General features: G+C 51.6%; 3 protein-coding genes across 9 annotated transcripts in view; all 3 read left to right on the forward strand.

Moving 5' to 3' along the window:
- EML3 (EMAP like 3) overlaps positions 1–2,337 on the forward strand; it is an 11,122-nt gene extending 8,785 nt beyond the window's left edge. Inside the window, exons 16-21 of the mRNA XM_017503928.2 lie at positions 346–434; positions 506–603; positions 732–819; positions 1,282–1,380; positions 1,649–1,779; positions 1,878–2,337. Of these exons, the coding sequence (XP_017359417.1) occupies positions 346–434; positions 506–603; positions 732–819; positions 1,282–1,380; positions 1,649–1,779; positions 1,878–2,081 (709 nt within the window). The 3' untranslated portion in view covers positions 2,082–2,337. The remainder of the gene's footprint in view (positions 1–345; positions 435–505; positions 604–731; positions 820–1,281; positions 1,381–1,648; positions 1,780–1,877) is intronic.
- Positions 2,338–2,429: 92 nt separating this feature from the next.
- Positions 2,430–11,724, forward strand: MTA2 (metastasis associated 1 family member 2). Of its 5 annotated transcripts, none has more exons than XM_017503964.2 (18): positions 2,430–3,141; positions 3,896–3,963; positions 4,313–4,406; positions 6,252–6,369; positions 6,501–6,564; positions 6,750–6,867; positions 7,174–7,276; positions 7,466–7,565; positions 8,106–8,294; positions 8,398–8,472; positions 8,601–8,659; positions 8,831–8,928; positions 9,042–9,181; positions 9,439–9,667; positions 9,857–9,946; positions 10,293–10,411; positions 10,519–10,667; positions 10,893–11,719. In XM_017503964.2, exons 1-18 carry the CDS (start codon positions 3,114–3,116, stop codon positions 11,056–11,058), a joined length of 2,007 nt encoding a protein of 668 aa, XP_017359453.1. In that variant the 5' UTR covers positions 2,430–3,113; the 3' UTR covers positions 11,059–11,719. The 5 variants fall into 5 exon arrangements, with proteins under 5 accessions (XP_017359453.1, XP_037585607.1, XP_017359451.1 ...); XM_017503962.2 differs by lacking the exon at positions 2,430–3,141 and adding an exon at positions 3,281–3,559 and having other exon boundaries at positions 10,893–11,724; XM_017503963.2 differs by lacking the exon at positions 2,430–3,141 and adding an exon at positions 3,281–3,559 and having other exon boundaries at positions 6,789–6,867; positions 10,893–11,724.
- Positions 11,725–13,090: 1,366 nt separating this feature from the next.
- The window catches only part of TUT1 (terminal uridylyl transferase 1, U6 snRNA-specific), a 14,797-nt gene continuing 8,682 nt past the window's right edge, over positions 13,091–19,205 (forward strand). Inside the window, exons 1-2 of one of the 3 annotated variants that reach the window (XM_017504001.2) lie at positions 13,091–13,390; positions 16,184–16,374. In XM_017504001.2, the coding sequence (XP_017359490.1) occupies positions 16,360–16,374 (15 nt within the window). In that variant the 5' untranslated portion in view covers positions 13,091–13,390; positions 16,184–16,359. Of the gene's footprint in view, positions 13,391–13,627; positions 13,866–13,945; positions 14,072–16,183; positions 16,375–19,205 lie in introns of those variants that run through there. The other 2 variants (XM_017504000.2, XM_037729682.1) reach the window with 2 other exon arrangements.

Below are 19,205 nucleotides of genomic sequence, written 5' to 3' on the forward strand. Positions count from 1 at the left end.
CTGGGTGTGGTAGCACATGTCTGTAGTACCAGCTATTCGGGAGGCTGAAGCAGGAGAATCACTTGAACCCAGAAGGCGGAGGTTGCAGTAAGCAGAGATCACACCACTACACTCCAGCCTGTCAAAAGAGTGAGGCTTGGTCTCAAAAAAAAAAAAAAAAAAAAAAGAGAAAACTAAAAAAAAAAGAATGCAGTTGTGACCTGTCTTCTACATCAGTCTTTCTGTGTGTATCTCTGAGCTTCTTTGATTTGCCACCCCCAAGCCTGCCCAGGGTAGCCTCCCTGGGGGTCTCCCCACATCCTGCCTTTTTGCCTTCCTATCTGCCTCCACTTCCCTCCCTTCCAGGTGGTTGGTTTTGGACACAGAGACCAGAGAAATCGTGTCTGATGTCATCGATGGCAATGAGCAGCTCTCAGTGGTCCGGTATAGCCCAGGTGGGAGCCACCCCCACCCTGGACTCACAGGGGTCCCTGGCCCTTCCCTTTCTGAGTGACTGTGTTTGCAGATGGGTTGTACCTGGCCATTGGTTCCCATGACAACGTGATCTACATCTATAGCGTTTCCAGTGATGGTGCCAAATCCAGCCGCTTTGGCCGCTGTATGGTGAGGAAGTTGGGGCGTATGGTGGGCATGATAACAGCTGGGAAACTCACAGAGTTCTGATGCATCATGGGGGCTCTGGGGATGGGAAATGGAAGGGACATTTTAAAACTCTTGACCTTTTCTCCCAGGGTCACTCCAGCTTCATCACTCATCTTGACTGGTCCAAGGATGGGAATTTCATCATGTCCAATTCTGGGGACTATGAGATTCTTTACTGTGAGTGGCAGTGAAGCAGGACGTGGGGAGAGGGTAATTGGAGTGGGTTTTATTTGTAGGGAGCTCTTGTAGGTATTGTCAGATAAGGAAGTGGAGATGGGGTTGATGTGGGGTTGGAATTGTACATAGAAATTTTGTGATTTTGAACCGACTAGTTTCACACCATGTCTTGTTGACTTAAGAGAGTTGAAAAATGCTCCAAGAAAAGTTTGGGAAAAGTTTCTCAGGGCAAGTGTGGAGGACTTATCTATGGAGGAAGAACTCACGGAAGCTGTTAGAACTCAGAGCTCAGTACTGAGGCACACAGGGTGGGTTGCACAGTGGGAGGGGGAGATGCTACTGCGGTGACCAGATCACCTGCCATCGCCGGGTCTCATGCCAGTCTTTCCAATCTGGGTTTCCCCGGCATCTTCCTGACTGAGGGCAGGGTGAGAGCTGGCTGGGCGGGCTCCTTCTCCCCAGGGGACGTGGCTGGAGGCTGCAAGCAGCTGAAGAATCGTTATGAGAGCCGAGACCGGGAGTGGGCTACGTACACCTGTGTGTTGGGCTTTCACGTCTACGGTGAGCAGGGGCGTGGAACCCTGCTGGAGGGGTGGGGGACAAGGTGGAGCCCAGTTTGGGCTCGGAACGCTGGGCGTTTGTCGTTGGGTGGGAGTCCAGAAACCTGAAGATCCAGCCCAGGAGGCCCCCCCCGGCCCTCGGGACCGGGAAGGCTTGCCTGGAACGCTGCAGTGGGTGGCCGTGGCTGCCGGAGCGCCTGAAATAGTGCAGCTCTGGGCCGTGGGTGGCAGTGGGGAGGAGGTCGGGCTGAGGCCGGCCGCTGTGCTAGGCGTGTGGCCGGACGGCTCCGATGGGACCGACATCAACTCCCTGTGCCGCTCCCACAACGAGCGCGTGGTGGCGGTGGCCGACGACTTCTGCAAAGTGCATCTCTTCCAGTACCCGTGCGCTCGCGCCAAGGTGAGGCCGCGGGGGGCCTCGGGGGCGGGGTGGGGCGGGACAGGACGGGTGGGCCCGAGGGCTCAGCCGCCACCGAAACTCCCTTCCCTCCTGCCCAGGCGCCAAGCCGCATGTACGGTGGCCACGGCAGCCACGTGACCAGCGTCCGGTTCACGCACGACGACTCGCACCTCGTCTCGCTGGGCGGCAAGGACGCCAGCATCTTCCAGTGGCGAATGCTGGGCGCCGGGGGCGCGGGGCCAGCGCCCGCCACGCCCTCTCGAACCCCCTCCCTGTCCCCCGCCTCCTCGCTCGACGTTTGATCGCTGCCTGGCGGACCAACTGGCTGGAGGTGTGGATCTGCCCCGCCCTGCCCCGCCCTGCCCCGCCCTAGTCCCCATAGAGCAGGGGCCGACTCCTCGACTGACTTTGAGACATTCCCGATCGCGCATTTCCCTGGAGGGCGCGAACGGCGCCTCTGCACACACTGTTTAGACCCGCTGGCTGAGCTGGGCAGCCCCAGCCTAGGCCTTGACTCCCGCTGCCTGCTGAGGGGTAATAAACCAGAACCAAAGTCGCCTCCCGGTGCTTTTGTGGGGCGCAGCTGGGCGCCTCCGGGGCCTTGTGGGGTGGGGACGAAGGAAAAGAGGCATGCGGAAAGGGTTAGGGAGCGTAGACCATTTATGCAAATAACAGGGAAAGCCGCTTGCAAATAACCTGGCGAAGCGCGAAGGCGCGCGAGTCTTTCGGGGCGGCAGGAGAACCTGCAGGGCCCCAGCGAGGACACAGTTAAGTCCGACTTCTCTCCCGCCCTCGGAAAAGGGGGTGGGGCCGAGCTGCGACGGAAATAGCCGAGTGCCGGGCCGCGGTTGGCCGACAGGAGTCGAACTTCTTCCGGAAGTAGCCGATCTGCGGGGTCTCGCTCTACGACCTGAGCCGAACGGTGGGCCTTGTTCTCCGATCGGCCGAAGGTGTTCCGGAAGGAGGCGAACCCCGAGGCGGGCCGGGCAAGCCTTTCCTACGGCCGGCAGATCCCAACGACTAGTGGGACTCGGCGGGGCGGGGGTAGCTGGAGCTTGGCTTTGGCCTGGCAGGAGCCGAGCTTGTTCCGGAAGAAGCCGAGCGGACCGGGGCCGGCCTCAGCGTCCCGGGAGTGGGGCGATAGCTACAGCGGCAACAGCGCGGGCCGGGATGAACCGCGACGGCTGAGGCAGTGGAGGTGCCGGCTGCGCGGACCCCATTGAGACTCCCTTGAAGCTCCAGCCCCACGCTCGGGGCTTTGCCTCGAGCCGAGCCCTGCCCCCGCGAGCCTTCCGGACCCCTTTGTGCGGCCGGAGGCGGCGGCGGGAACGGCCATGGCGGCCAACATGTACCGGGTGGGGGGTGAGTACCGGGCGCAGGGGTGCGGGGCCCCGGGTGGGAGAGGTTGGGGTCGGTCGGAACCGGAGGGGCTCTGCACCGGGTGGCGCGGGGCGTCGCGTCTGGGGCAGCGTGGACCCGAGCGCGGACCGGAACCGGAACCGGGAGACTGGGAGCGGGGAAGCGAGGGTGCGGGGACGGCGGCGGCGACGCGGCAGGGTGCCGAGACTCCCGGAGAGAAGCTGCGAGCAGCCCCGACGGCACTCTGAGGGCTGCGTCGGGGGCTCCCTAGGGCACAGAGTGGGCTTCGGAAACTGGTTCCGAAGGAGCTGACCTGGTAGGGAGGGGATGCGAGGGGCTGGGGCGACTGCTTTGCCGTCGCGGGGGAGCCGCCCGGAGGTTTCCTCTTCCCAGGCGTTATTGTGCGCCTCGGTTCGAAAAGGTGGGGGCCCAGCGCTAGCGCGAACAATGACTTCGCTGCGACTGGGCTGCAACTCATAGCTGAGTTGTGGGGACTGCAGGGGAACCCCTGCTTCTTGCCTGTTCCTTCAGGCTCACTTTTCAGTGAAGGATCTGATTTTAGAACTAGGTGCGGTGGGGGTGGGGAACATCCTTATTTTCTCTTAGTCTTTCCACTCTCACATCTCAGCGCCCTCTCTACCTGGATCTTTATCTCCTTTTGGTCCACTCAGGCCAACTTTCTCTCCTACTCTAGTGCTCTGTGTCTCCCGTGTCTTCCTCTGATCTTCGTGGTTCTTCCCCCTCCCCTCCCTTACAGATTACGTCTATTTTGAGAACTCCTCCAGCAATCCTTACCTGGTTAGACGGATTGAGGAGCTCAACAAGGTGAGTGGAGCAGAATCCCTTTCCCTCCCTTCCCCAGTGGTCTCTTTCTTCTGAGGTTTCTAACTTCTGGTGGAAGAGAGGACTCTATACTAAGTATCCATTCATATTCATTCATTCATTGGATGTATTCAGGAAAGGCTATTGAGAGCTTAGTAGGAACTTCACTATTCTGTCTTTTGGGGGCAAAGGAAAGGGATTTGGAAGTCTGTCCTTGAATGTAAGCCTTTACTTCTATTTTCTTGGGATTTTTTATTTAGGTCCCTCTGAAACTTACTGTTATTTGTCTCTTTGTGCATTTCTGTACCCAGATGATCAAATTTTCACTGCTACATTTTTTTTTCTCTCTTAGACTGCCAATGGAAATGTGGAGGCAAAGGTTGTCTGTCTTTTCCGGCGCAGGGACATTTCTAGTAGCCTCAACAGCCTGGCTGATAGTAATGCCAGTGAGTATCTTCATCCTTTCTTTTCCCCCTCCCCATGATCTGAGGCCTGGGCATGTCCCTGCAGGAGTTTCTCCTGGTAGCATGCCCAAGGCAGAGGTGTGAGTTTAGGGGCGGGAAATGCCTGGTCTGAGGAGGGAGGCCTGTTTTTACACGTTGGGGTTGGAAGCAGGGTGGAGAGATTGTGATAAGGAAAGCTATAATATGGTTTGTGTATGAGTGTAAGAGAGAGATGATAATGTTTATTTAGGGGATGAGGATGAACTTTAGAGAAGCAGAATGCTTTTCTAAAGGCGGAAAGGTGGACAATTTGGGGTACATTGAAACAGTACGTGGTGACTGAAGGTCAAGGTGAAGAGGAAGAGATTGTACTGAGAGGCCCACATAACAGGGAAGTAGGCTTATTTTGTAATCACAAGGTGGTGGGAATACCTGGAAGCTGGAAGATGGTAGGAAAGTTTTCTTACACTTTTCATTTCTTACCTCACCCATTTCCTGGCCCCCACTCCATTTTACGTCTTTCCTTTTTCGTTTTGCCCTGTCTTCATTCTCTTTAAGCTCTCATCTTCTTTTTCTTTTTCTTTTTTTTTTTTTTTTCTCCTTCCTTTTGTTCCACCTTTCCAAATTTTTCTTTTTCAGACTGTTCTGGGTGAGAAGGGGTTAAGGAGGATCCCGGCTTACCAAGTTCCTTGGCCCTTTAGGGTTTCCAGCCCCATCTGGCAGGGGCTGACCTTGGCCTTGTCCAATCAGAATGTGTGTTGGGGGTGTGGTCCCCCTTGCCTTAGCACAGGGTTTCCGGAGCACACAGGCTAGGGGTGGAGCCTACTGCACAACCTCCCCCTTCTCCCTGAGGTTGGGAACAATGCACCAATGAGCCTGGGCCTGAGGCTCTTCTGTCCCCTCCCACTTTGGTTGGCACCTAGCCAGGTTAACCCCTTCCACAAGGTTTCAGGGCAAGCTGCAGCTCCTTGGGGAGGAAGGTGTTGGCACTAGCTTGAGAGGTGTTGTCCTTGAAAACCCCAGGAACTATTATTAGCCAACTAGAAAATGAGGGATAGTTAGGGCCATGTGTGATGTTTTAGAGCAGAATCTCCTGAAATTGAACTGTAAACAGCCTTGTGCGATACTTTTTCATTTTCCTGGGTTATTGGATCTCAGGCTGGTTTAGCAATAAAGAGACAAGTGTGATGTTCTTGCTGGCCTGTTGTGGACTTGAGTGGTGTCTGAGCATTGGCAGCTGGTAGGGATGTATTTCTACAGCATTCTTCATACTTTCAGCAGTCATTCCCTAAGAGCATTACTGATAGAGTTGGGAGCATCTATGATGAGGCTTAGGGCTAAGAAAGAAAGCTGGGGCCGGGCGCGGTGTCTCACGCCTGTAATCCCAGCACTTTGGGAGGCCAAGGCAGGCAGATCACAAGGTCAGGAGTTCGAGACCAGCCTGACCAACATGGTGAAACCTCATCTCTACTAAAAATATAAAAATTATCTGGGTGTGGTGGCGGGCACCTGTAATTCCAGCTACTCGGGAAGCTGAAGCAGGAGAATTGTTTGAACCTGGGAGGCAGAGGGTGCAGTGAACCAAGATTGTGCCATTGCACTCCAGCTTGGGCAACAGGGCGAGACTCCACCTCAAAAAAAAAAAAAAAAAAAAAGGGGAAAACCCAAAAAAAAAAAAAAAAAAAAAAAAAGAAAGAAAGCTGGTAGGATAAGGGTATAGAAGGCGACTCCTGGGAAATGTGCGAAAAAACAGCTGTGATAGGAAATATTTTTCTTCAGTTAGAGTTTCCAGGGTGGTGTCTTGCTGGATTTGTTTCTGATTTTGTTTCTTCCTCCTTAATCTCCCAGGGGAGTTTGAAGAGGAATCAAAGCAGCCAGGTGTGTCTGAGCAGCAGCGCCATCAACTGAAGCACCGGGAACTTTTCCTTTCTCGGCAATTTGAATCATTACCAGCCACCCACATACGGTATAGGACAACTGGGGCCAGTATAGCCTGCATGCACTTATGCAGAAGGTAGAGAGAAGGAGGTGGTGTTCAGAGATGCTGTGGGGAGGGAGAGTGGGGCTCACCAGGGTTTTTCGATCTATCTTCTATAGGGGGAAATGCAGTGTGACCCTCTTGAATGAGACAGATATCTTGAGCCAGTATCTGGAAAAGGAGGTGAGAAAGAGATGTTGGGAGAAGAGGGATGGGAATGGGTATTGCCCCCAAAAGGGAGGGGGAAAGGAGAATAATGATGAGGTACAGGGTTGCCAGACTGCCTATATTGGGAACTCAGATATACCTCCCTCCCTGCCGCCTCTGTGGATTTCTGCCCTGCTTACCTTGTCTCTCCCCAACTCCAGGACTGCTTTTTTTACTCACTGGTGTTTGACCCTGTGCAGAAGACACTTCTAGCTGATCAGGGCGAGATCAGAGTTGGTTGCAAATACCAAGCTGAGATCCCAGATCGCCTGGCAGAGGGTAAGCAACAGGACAGACTGTATGGCTACCAGGTTAGCTAATTCCAAGGGGCACTTTAATATTATAGTCTCTGTCAGTGGCGTCACCTGGGGTGGTGCATTGCACAGTCCGCAGGGCTCTCTGCCGTGACCCTGACAGGATGGGACCTTAGGAACCTGAAAAGGGCAAATGGGCACACTTGGGAATTTGGGGAGCTGGTAGAATCCAAGCAGACGAAGAGGAAGGAGGAAGTGTTATTGTGCGTAAAAAGACACCAACTATTTCCCCTTGCCCTCTCCCTGTTGATGCCATTGTTCTGTTCCCCAGGAGAATCTGATAATCGGAACCAACAGAAGATGGAGATGAAGGTCTGGGACCCAGACAACCCTCTCACAGACCGGCAGATCGACCAGTTTCTCGTGGTGGCCCGGTGAGGGGTGGGTGGATGGGGAAGATGGGCTGAGGGAGGTGTGGACCTTGTTCTGAGTCCCATGGTTTTTAGAGATGGACTTTATTTCTTTCATTGGCATGGATGTTTTCCTTCTTTTTCCTTTGGCTTAGTTACCCAGCCCATTTGGGCTTTCTTCTTTCGCTTTTGACTTCTTAATTTTTTCCTTAGGGCTGTGGGAACCTTTGCAAGAGCCCTAGATTGCAGCAGCTCCATCCGGCAGCCCAGCTTGCACATGAGTGCAGCTGCTGCTTCCCGAGATATCACCCTGGTGAGCAGAAGTTGGTGGGTAGTTGGCCAGGCTGGGCCTTCTGGGGACTTGCAGAGCCTGGGGACAGGAGAGGAGGGTATCTCTGAGGGAGTAGGAATGTTTTAAGGAGCAGCAAGGGGCCAGGCGCCGTGGCTCACACATGTGATCTCAGCACTTTGGGAGGCTGAGGTGGGCAGATCACAAGGTCGGGAGTTCGAGACCAGCCTGGCCAATATGGTGAAACCCTGTCTCTACTATAAATACAAAAATTTGCTGGGCGTGGTGGTATGTGCCTGTAGTCCCAGCTACTCGGGAGGCTGAGGCAGAAGAATTGCTTGAACCCGGGAGGTGGAGGTTGCAGTGAGCCAAGATCATGCGACTGTACTCCAGCCTGGGTGACAGAGCGAGACTCTGTCTCTTTATTTATTTATTTTTATATATATTTTTATCACCCCCCTACCCCCTGACTCCATCTCGAAAAAGAAAAAAGAAAAAGGAGCAGCAGCAAGGGAGTGGTGCCAAAAGTTTCAGGTCCTCAGTTGTTCTCCATCTTCCCTGTAGTTTCACGCCATGGATACTTTGCAAAGGAACGGCTATGACCTGGCTAAGGCCATGTCGACCCTGGTACCCCAGGGAGGCCCAGTGCTGTGTCGGGATGAGATGGAGGAATGGTCAGCCTCAGAGGCCATGCTATTTGAGGAGGCCCTAGAGAAGTATGGGAAGGACTTCAACGATATTCGTCAGGATTTTGTAAGTGGATGGGGCTAGGAGGAGAGGTGGGAGAGATGACAGGTGAGGGAACCAGGACCTGGGGGCAGATACCAGCTCATTCTTCTTCCCTCTGACCCCTTAGCTACCCTGGAAGTCACTCGCCAGCATAGTCCAGTTTTATTACATGTGGAAAACCACAGACCGGTATATTCAGCAGGTATCATCTGAGCTGGGGAGGGTGGACCAGAGGCTGCTGACCACCTGCTGACCTCTGCTTTTGAAGTTGATGACATTCTCCCTGCTGTGAGGCTCTGATCCTTTTTTTTTCTTTTTTCCTTCCTGCAGAAAAGATTGAAAGCTGCTGAAGCAGACAGCAAACTGAAACAGGTCTACATCCCCACCTAGTAAGTGGTGGGTAGGGGAGATTGGAGTGTTTTCCTTCCCTTCCCCTGACTTGTGCCTCTCTCAGTGATTAGGGGTGGGCAGGAGGTAGGGTCAAACTGAGAGTGGAAATTGATTCTTTTCCTTGACCAGTTTCTTGATTTTTTTCCTCTTTTCCTCACCTCCCCCATTAGCACTAAGCCAAACCCTAACCAGATCATTTCTGTGGGTTCAAAACCTGGCATGAATGGGGCTGGATTTCAGAAGGGCCTGACTTGTGAGAGTTGCCACAGTGAGTGATGGGGCACAGGGATGCTGGGGCAAGGTGGAAGGCCTGCGGGGGCTCAGGAACCTGTGGGGCACAGGTAGCATGCATCTTCCCTGTCCCGTCTCCATGTGCTACAGCCACACAGTCTGCTCAGTGGTATGCCTGGGGCCCACCTAACATGCAGTGCCGCCTCTGTGCTTCCTGTTGGATTTACTGGAAGAAGTATGGGGGACTGAAGACCCCAACTCAGCTTGAGGGGGCCGCTCGGGGCACCACGGTAAGGACCCGTGGGAGGAAAAGTGGGGGAGAGCAGTTAGCGTATTGATGTGAGCTTAGGCGAAGGCCAGAATACCCAACTTTTTACATGGTGATCGTTTGATGGGCAGGGGGTACTTGATGCTGGTTGGAGAGACACTAGGCCAGGAGGTCAGTAAAGAGATTAGGCAGGAATAAATTGTCCTCTGGAGGGAATGGAAGAGAGAAGGGAGCCTCAGTGCTGATTTCTGTTCTCTTTTTCCTGTGCTCTTCTTCTAGGAACCACACTCGAGGGGTCATTTGTCCAGACCTGAAGCTCAAAGTCTCTCTCCTTACACAACCAGCGCCAACCGGGCCAAGCTACTGGCTAAAAACAGGCAAACTTTCCTGCTTCAGACCACGAAGCTGACCCGTCTTGCCAGACGCATGTGCAGGGACCTATTACAGCCAAGGAGGGCTGCCCGACGACCTTATGCTCCTATCAATGCCAATGCCATCAAAGCAGAGTGTAAGGGCAGGGAGTGGTGGGGCTGGTGGTTTAGAGTTGCTCTGCCCAGAGACCAGTGTTTCTCTGGATGTTTAATGACAGGCAGGATAGTAGGCTACGGAGATTTTTTTTAAGATTAGACTTGGCTGCTGGCCTCAGAGGAGACCTGAATGGTGAAGCCCTTCAGAAGCTTTTATTTTTGTTCCCCAGGCTCCATTCGACTTCCTAAGGCAGCGAAGACTCCATTGAAGATTCACCCTCTGGTGCGGCTGCCCCTGGCAACTATCGTCAAAGATCTGGGTATGGGATGGGGACCAGTGAGGGTGGCGTCAGGCTCCCAGTCCCTTCCCTATCAGACATCTTCTCACCCGTTGCTTTTTTTCTTAGTGTCCTCAGAGAGTTAGTCTAAAAAAGTGCACTTTCATTGTTTAATAATTTTTTTGGTAAACTATTCAGTATTACTGTATTGATTTGATAAGGTCATACTGATACTTGAAAAATACTAGTGATAGCTTGCCAGAACCTTCCCCCATTGCTACTTTTGGGGATGCCCAGGTAAACTGCTGGTCCAGGGAAGAGAGATGGAAGTAACAAAGGGGAACTGTGTAGGGAAGTAAAGGTGCAAAACTTTACTATTTTTTTTCAGTGGCCCAGGCACCCCTGAAACCAAAAACACCTCGGGGTACCAAGACACCGATCAACAGAAACCAGCTGTCCCAGAACCGAGGACTGGGGGGCATTATGGTGAAACGGGCCTATGAGACTGTGAGTTGACAGAAAAGGGTGGGCCAAGCTGAATTGGCTGGGCTTTTGTTTCTCATAGGAGTCTGAAAGGGTCCTTTCCCTCATTGTGCCATCTTACCTTTTTCCAGATGGCAGGGGCAGGGGTTCCTTTCTCTGCCAATGGAAGGCCTCTGGCTTCAGGGATTCGTTCAAGCTCACAGCCAGCAGCCAAACGTCAAAAACTAAACCCAGCTGATGCACCGAATCCTGTGGTGTTTGTGGCCACAAAAGATACTAGGTAGGCAGTCCACCGCGGGAGGGGCTAAGAGGGATGGTCCAGGCTGATGAGTGTGGGGAGTAGCAGTATCAGAGCAAGGGCTCCAGGAAGGTTGTGGATGCAGGGTGGGGATGCCAGAGGAGAGTGGGCCAGAAGGCAGAACTGCAGTGGGGAATGTGGGGCTTCCCCTGGGGGTTTTAGTGTTCTCTAAGCCTTTTCTGTTTCCCACTTGCTCTTTCTGGCCAGGGCCCTACGCAAGGCTCTGACTCACCTGGAAATGCGGCGAGCTGCTCGCCGACCCAACTTGCCCCTGAAGGTGAAGCCAACGCTGATTGCAGTGCGGCCCCCAGTCCCTCTACCTGTACCCTCACATCCTGCCAGCACCAATGAGCCTATTGTCCTGGAGGATTGAGCAGCTGTGGGGAAGGGAGGTGGGCTGAGAGATAGAGGGTGGATGCCCAGGACACCCGAACCTCCCTTCTCTTTCCTGTGAAAGGGAGTGAGGAGTGAATAAAGGAAGGGAGCAAGTGTGTGTGTGTGTGTCTCCCTGGAGGGGTTGGGCGCCCTCTGGTGTTACCACCTTGAGACTTGTCTCCCCTCATGCCTCCGTGCTTGCTGATGGAGGACAGACTGCAGGAACTTGGCCCATGTGGAAACCTAGCCTGTTTTGGGGGGTAGGACCCACAGATGTCTTGGACAGTTTTGGGGGGGAGGGTTTTTTAATTTTTTAACAATTTTGCCTCCCTTTGTGAAAGGGGATGGGAAAGGGAAGAGTACACAGATATCAGGTGGTGGTACCTGGTTGGGGGAGGGGGGCATGCACTGCCATGTCTTTTTTTTTTTTTTTCCTAATCGGGGGTTTCTCTTTCTGTCCGGTGTCCGGACTTTCCTAATTGGAGTTTGAGGCCCCTAAGCTGGCATCAACCCCAGGCCACGCTCGCTCTTTCCTTCCCTCCCTTCCCCCTCCGCCTTTTGTACGCCAGTTCTCAGAAATAAAGATCTTTTGTCTGTTTTTTTAACCTCGGATTCTGTAATTGGTTCTTATAGTAACAAATAAAAAGCTGTTTTCTTCAGCTTCTCCTGGCTCAGCTGTTCTCTGCCATGGGTGTGTGTTGTGTGTGTGTAGGGGGTGTCTTTGAGAGAGAAAATAAAGGACAAAGGACAACAAAGGCAGTACAGATGGTTCTTACCCTGGGAACGGCTTTATGAGATACGCAGCCTAGACCGAGGCGACTTGCTCCAGCTAGCCTTCTGGTGGGACCCAAACTGCTCCCTAGCTCCCAGTGGTGCAGGAGACCAAGCACCATCTTGTCCCAGATTCGTTCAAAGGAGTTGAGCTTTCTGGGTGGCTGGTGGCCTCCATAGGAAAGGGGACTCAAGGTGTTTCTTCCTCTGTTTCCCACCTCTTACTCCCCTCTCCCTTTTATTTAAGGAATTCTGGAAGTTGCTAGGAGCCAGGGTAAGATGTATACCAACTTGGTGGTGGTGGTGGTGGGGTTAAAGGAGGATTCTCTCACCTAGCTGTGTGGTGTGATTTGGCAGGTGAGAATTCTACCACTGAACCACCTGAGCACCTCTGGGTGTATGTTTACAGCCTGCTTGCTGCTTCAGGAGCCTCAAGGCCAGCTTCAGCAACTGCCTTGATATCCTGATCCACTGTAGCACCATTTTCTGCCTTAAAGGTTTGGGACACTGAGATTAGATGCCTGAGAACACCTTAGGGAAGAGATTAGAAGGAACACCTTAGGGGAGAGAACAAGAAGTTCAGCCTACTGTGTGCTCCTTGGGCACTTCCTTTAGAGATGGGGAACAGCCTCAGCACTTGTGACTTGGCTCGCTGTCGCCTTAAGTCCATTTCTCTTTGCACCATTCAAAGCTGTGGGCTGATAACTACAGTAAAAGCTGCTGAGCCCATCTGATGGTCCTCTCCCCCTTGTTTTTTTTTTTTTTTTTTTTTTTTTTGAGATGGAGTTTCGCACTTGTTACCCAGGCTGGAGTGCAATGGCGCGATCTCGGCTCACCGCAACCTCCGCCTCCTGGGTTCAGGCAATTCTCCTGCCTCAGCCTCCTGAGTAGCTGGGATTACAGGCACGTGCCACCATGCCCAGCTAATTTTTTGTATTTTTAGTAGAGACGGGGTTTCACCATGTTGACCAGGATGGTCTCGATCTCTTGACCTCGTGATCCATCCACCTCGGCCTCCCAAAGTGCTGGGATTACAAGCTTGAGCCACCGCGCCCGGCCGTCTCCCCCTTGTTATGGTCCCTGTCCCTGGGGCATCCCCAGCTCCCTTAGTCCCGCACTGTCCTGAGCCTACATCTCAGCGGTGTTTGGAGGAACTAACAATTATACCTGCTGGGGCTCAACAGCATTCGTCCCCTCCAGTGTCTTCACTAGGTTACCAGCACTCGGTTTTGTCTTGTCACACTGTCGCACTGCTCCGAGGTGCGACAGTGGCTCGGGCACCTCCGGGGTACATCACGCAGCCCAATACTGCGGAAGGAATGGTCCTGGCTCCTGGGACCTCATGGAGTCCGGAAGGTGCCCGGTGGTGGCAGAGCTCCCTAACTAGCCCTAGAAGCAGTCGCAGAATACCCGTTTTGCGAGAGGACAGTGGGAGGAAAGGGAGGGAGTAGCAGCCATGAAAAGGTTGGAAGTCCAGGGACAGCCCTGGGCTCCGTGGGGCAAAGGACTGAAAGCCGCCGATCCTCCACCTTTATTCGTCGGGTAAATAAGGGTCGAGGGTACGGACGCACAAGTGTCTACTACCTGGCAAAGGAGGGGCCGCTAGATGCCACCAGGCGCCGGCCTTTGTGGCTGCTCTCATGAATATTCACGACGCTTTGGGCCAATCGACGTCTGAACAGCTTAGAGCACACCAATCGGCTTACCGCATGCAGATAAGCATCGTAACGCGCGGCTTTTCCTAAAATGGGCGGGGACTTGACGCCGGCTAGAAACGGAACCACGAGTCCCTGGAGCTTGGTTTCCGGAGGAGTTTGTCCGCGCAACTGGAAGACTTTTTGTCACTTCCTATTGGACGGGCGGAAGTTCATTCCGAGCGCATTGAGCTTTGGAGAAGTGGGTTCAGGTCGTGGCAGAGGTGCTTGTGTATTTGTCGGTACAGGAGAGTCGCTATGGCGGCGGTGGATTCGGATGTCGAATCGCTGCCGCGTGGGGGTTTCCGCTGCTGCCTGTGCCACGTTACTACAGCCAACCGTAAGCGGTGGCTAGTGAGGGACCTGGGTGGTTGCGGGCTTTCGTCTTTTGATCCTGGCGAAAGTTAGGGTTATAGGTCTTCGTTGCTGTCAAGTCGGTTGGTAGGGTCTCACCTCCGTTTTTACTCCGCAAGTCCGAGGGGATTTGGAGAGTCGAGAAAGTCCCACCACATTACACTCCTTCTCAGTATACGACATCTCCACGACGCAAGTTTCATTGTTTTATTCCTTCTTTAACCATCATCTATTGGACATATGCTCTGTGGCTGGTATTCTGCTGATCTTTAGGGTGGGGGAAGGGGGTTCAGAGATGGAGGAGCTCACCTTCTAGAGATGGAGAAAGTTTCAATGCTTTGTAGTTATGTTTGGAGAACTGTGGGACCACAGAGAATCAGTAACCAAGTCAGAGAAGCCCTACAGAGGACCTACTCAAAGGTGGGGACGGATGAAATAGGTGGCATGAATGACTAGACCATAAGGTACCAGTGAGAAAGAGACAGAAGATGGGTTTGGAAAAACAGACAAGGTTCTTGTATGATAGACAAGGAGTTCAGTGAAACCTCAACTTCCACCTTTTTTTTTTTTTTTTTTTTCTCTGAAACTGGCTCTTGCTCTGTCACCTAGGCTGCAGTGCAGTGGTGTGATCTTGGCTCACTGCAGCCTCAACCTCCCAGGCTCAAGCCATTCTGGCTAGCCTCCCAAGTAGCTGGGTCTACAGACGTGTACCCCCATACCTGTCTAATTTTTTGTTTTTCTGTAGATACAGGGTTTTGCCATGTTATCTAGGCTGGTCTCCAACTCCTGGCTTCAAGTGATCTTCCCATCTTGGCCTCCCAAAGTACTGGGATTACAGGCATGAACCAAAGTGCCTGGCCCCACTTTTGAAGTCTGGAATCACAGTCTTCCCTAAACAGGGCCTACTTCCATTCTTCCTTTTCTCTGTGAATGGCACTATCACTGTTCATCCAATAAGCCAGGCCAGAAACCTAGGAGTTTTCCTTGGCCCCACATTTACTTTGACATCAAGCAGCTAACTCATAATAAAATAATAGCAATGGTTAGTTTTTTGACATTTACCATGTACCAGACTCTCCAAGTGATATATATGAATAATACCTGTGTGTTAGATGCTAGGTACTTTTATTTCCATTTTATATCTGAGGAAGTTGGTGCACGGAGAGGCTTTGTAACTTGACCAAGATTTCATACAGCTTCACAGAGCTGGGACTTGAACTAGGGCAGTGTGATTTCAGATCCTGCCCTTGACATCACTATACCATACCATGCCCAGAGATGATCCATGACGTATTCCAGGATCCTAATACATTTTTGTTGTTGTTGTTGTTGTTGTTGTTGTTTTGAGATGGAGTCTTGCTCTGTCACCAGGCTGGAGCACAGTGGCACGATCTAGGCTCTCTGCAACCTCCGCCTCCCAGGTTCAAGCGATTCTTCTGCCTCAGCCTCCTGACTATCTGGGACTACAGGCACATGCCACCACGCCCGGCTAATTTTTGTATTTTTAGTAGAGATGGGGTTTCACCATGTTGGCCAGGATGGTCTCGATCTCTTGACATTGTGATCCTCCTGCCTTGGCCTCCCAAAGTGCTGGGATTACAGGCGTGAGCCACCGTACCTGGCCTGGATCCTAGTATTTTTAGTTTTTCTGTGGATGACCTGGATAAGTTACCTGTTAATTTCTTTCCAACTCTACCTAGCACAAATAGGTGGTTTAAGATATACTATCACACTGGTCTTTAAGTAAAAATTAAAATTAAAAGTAAACGAAATACTTGTGTAGCCAGTTCTCTTGGGAACCACTTAGAGAATGTACTATTTAGGCCAGGTGCGGTGGCTCATGCCTGTAATCCCAGCACTTTGGGAGGCTGAGACAGGCAGATCACTTGAGGTCGGGAGTTCAAGACCAGCCTGGCCAACATAGTGAAACCCTATCTTTACTAAAAATAGAAAAATTAGCCGGGCATGGTGGCACGCGCCTCTAATCCCAGCTACTCAGGAGGCTGAGGCAGAAGAATTTCTTGAACCTGGTAGGCGGAAGTTGCAGTGAGCTGGGACTGTGCCACCGAACTTCAGCCTAGGCGACAGTGAGACTCTGTCTAAAAAGTAAAAATAAAAAATAAAGAGAGAATGTATTATTTAGACACATGTATAAGAGAGGAAGGTGAAAGGAGCCAGGACTTTGCTTATTCAAAGGTCAGTTTCTGTGGCTTGGAAGGATCAGAGGATTTAGGTATGCAGAGAGCAAGGGCAGACTCGCTGAAGAGTGCTTTGGGAGTTTCTGTCTCACACTTGTCTTTGCAGGACCCAGCCTTGATGCCCACTTGGGAGGCAGAAAGCACCGGCACCTGGTAGAACTACGAGCTGCGAGAAAGGCCCAGGGACTTCGAAGTGTGTTTGTCAGTGGTTTTCCCAGGGATGTGGATTCTGCCCAGCTCTCTGAGTATTTCCAAGCATTTGGACCTGTGGCCAGTATTGTCATGGATAAGGACAAGGTAAAGTGAATGGCTCTGGGGGTAAAGAATGAATCAGGGCAGGGTATGGGGGCTCACTCCTGTAATCCCAGCAGTTTGGGAGGCCAAGCAAGGTGGGCGGATCACCTGAGGTCAGGAGTTCGAGGCCAGCCTGGCCAACCAACATGGTGAAATCCCGTCTCTACTAAAAATAAAAAATTAGCTGAGTGTGGTGGCATGCGCCTGTATTCCTAGCTACTTGGGAGGCTGAGGCAGGAGAATCGCATGAACCCGGGAGGCAGAGGTTGCAATGAGCCGAGATTGTGCCACTGCACTCCAGCCTGGGTGACACAGCAAGAGTCCCTCTTAAAAAAAAAAAAAAAAAAGAATCAGATGTGCCGTGTACCAGAGAGACAAGAGAGAGAAACCAACAGGCTGTTTGAGCTGGTTCCTAATGTGGTTTGTTCTTGATGGACATCACAGTACTTGGGCTAGTCCAGCCTTGGGAGCTTCTCACACCTCCCCCTCCTCTTGGATTTTTATTTTTACTATTGTTTTTTTGAGATGAGTCTCGCTCTGTCACCCAGGCTGGAGTGCGGTGGTGCGATCTTGGGTCCCTGCAATGTCTGCCTGTAACTGTTAACCTGTTAGCAGTTTATTAACTTCCACTGAGAGGTACTGAGGTTGTTTGGTTAGAACACCCTGTCCTTCGGAGAGTGTTAGATAAACAAGTTGATGCTTTTTGCCTTGCTTCCATGTAGGCTTTGTTGGTTAGCAATTCTCCAGCCTTAGCATCACAAGCAGCTAGGATTATAGACGAGTGCCAGCACACCCAGCTAAATTTTGTATTTTTCTCCCATCCAAGTACTAACCAGGCCCGACCCTGCTTAGCTTCCGAGATCAGACGAGATTGGGCGCGTTCAGGGTGGTATGGCCGTAGACTAAATTTTGTATTTTTAATGGAGATGGGGTTTCACCATGTTAGCCAAACTCCTGACCTCAGGTGATCCGCATGCCTCAACCTCCCAAAGTGCTGGGATTATAGGCATGAGCCACCGCGCCCAGTCCTACCCCTTGAATTTTATCATTCCACCGGAGTTAGTCAGTCGGGGATTTTTTGTGTGTGTCATTTATCGATTCAGTAAATTGCTTTTTTTGAGATGGAGTCTCACACTGTTGCCCAGGCTGGAGTGCAACGGTGTGATCTCTGCTTCCTGCAACCTCCGCCTTCCAGGTTCAAGTGATTCCCCTGGTTCAGCTTCCTGAGTAGCTGGGATTACAGGTACCCGCCACGACACCTGGCTAATTTTTTTTATTTTTAGTAGAGACAGTGTTTTGGTATGTTGGCCAGGCTGGTCCTCAAACTCCTGACCTCATGATCCACCTACCTCGGCCTCCTAAAGTGCTGGGATTACAGGCATGAGCTACTACACCTGGCTCAGTGAATTCTTTATTTGCCAAATATTTATTCACAGCTAACTTTGTACTAGGCACGATGCTTAGGGCTGCATTCTGAGTAGTGAATGGGATAGATATGGTCCCTGCTCTCAAAGAGTCAGTAGTCTAGAGGAGAAAGTGAACAATTAAATAAGTAATTATAGTGAAAAGTTGGTGCTTAAAGCACAACATACCATTGGATCAACTCCACAAGAACCTGGTTGATAAACGAGTTACCAGTTTATTAACTTCCGCTGAGAGGTACTGGGGTTGTTTGGTTGGAACACCCTGTCCTTCGTAGAGTGTTAGATAAACAAGCTCGTGCTTTTTGCCTTGCCTCCATGTAGGCTTTGTTAGTGTCCTTTAGTCCCTTGAAAAAAGTTCACCATTGAAGTGCTGTGTTCCTTGGTCATACTGTGGTTCTGAGGCTGCACTCTTGTTATGTAGGCATGGCTTAGGTAATCCCAAATATCCCTTTGCAGCCCAGATTATCTTTTAGAATGGGGTGGAGCCTGTGTTTGTTAGGGATTGCATTCAGCAATCAAACTACAAATGGCTTAAACAATAGGAACTTAATTTTTCTCATGTAACAAGAAGTCCAGACCTGGACAGTTCAAGGCTTTGCTTTTTCCTGCTCTTGCCATTATTGGCACGTGGCTCTTACTTCATAATTGTGATACTGCCTGGCGATCCACCCGCCTTGGCCTCTCAAAGGGCTGGGATTATAGGCATGAGCTACTACGCCTGGCTGACACGGTCTTTGAATCTGCTAATCCTGCCCTCCCTGATGCTTTCTGTGAGGTTTTGTAGAAAAATAGAAGCACAGACAAGGCCAAAGGGACACTTAATTTCTAGCTGGGGCTTTGGTTACAAGCTTGGTGTGGTAATGAAGTCTGGTAAACTGTGGTTTCTCAGAAGACTGGCCTGGGCGAGTCCAAGTAGCTACCTTTGTCCTGACTTCACTTTGGTTCTTTGCTGTGTTTGGCATAAGTGTGGAAGTAAGACTGGCATGGTGGTGTGCCCTATAATCCCAGCTACTGGGGAGGCTGAGGCAGGAGGTTTGCTTGAGCTCAGGAATTCAAAGCTATAGTGAGCTATAATCACATCACTGCACTCCAGTCTTGGTGACAGAGCAAAACTCTGTCTCTTTAAAAAACAGAAGGGTGTGGCAGGGCGTGGTGGCTCATGCCTGTAATCCCAGCACTTTGGGACATCAAGGTGGGTGGATCATGAGGTCAGGAGTTTGAAATCAGCCTATCCAATGTGGTGAAATCCTGTCTCTACTAAAAATACAAAAAAATAAAAATACAAAAATAGCTGGGTGTGGTGGCACACGCCTATAATCCCAGCTACTCAGGAGGCTGAGGCAGGAGAATTGCTTGAACCCGGGAGGTGGAGGTTGCAGTGAGCCGAGATTGCCCTACTACATCCAGCCT

The sequence above is a fragment of the Cebus imitator genome, unplaced genomic scaffold (genome assembly GCF_001604975.1).
Source record: "Cebus imitator isolate Cc_AM_T3 unplaced genomic scaffold, Cebus_imitator-1.0 Scaffold316, whole genome shotgun sequence".
Lineage (NCBI taxonomy): Eukaryota > Metazoa > Chordata > Mammalia > Primates > Cebidae > Cebus > Cebus imitator.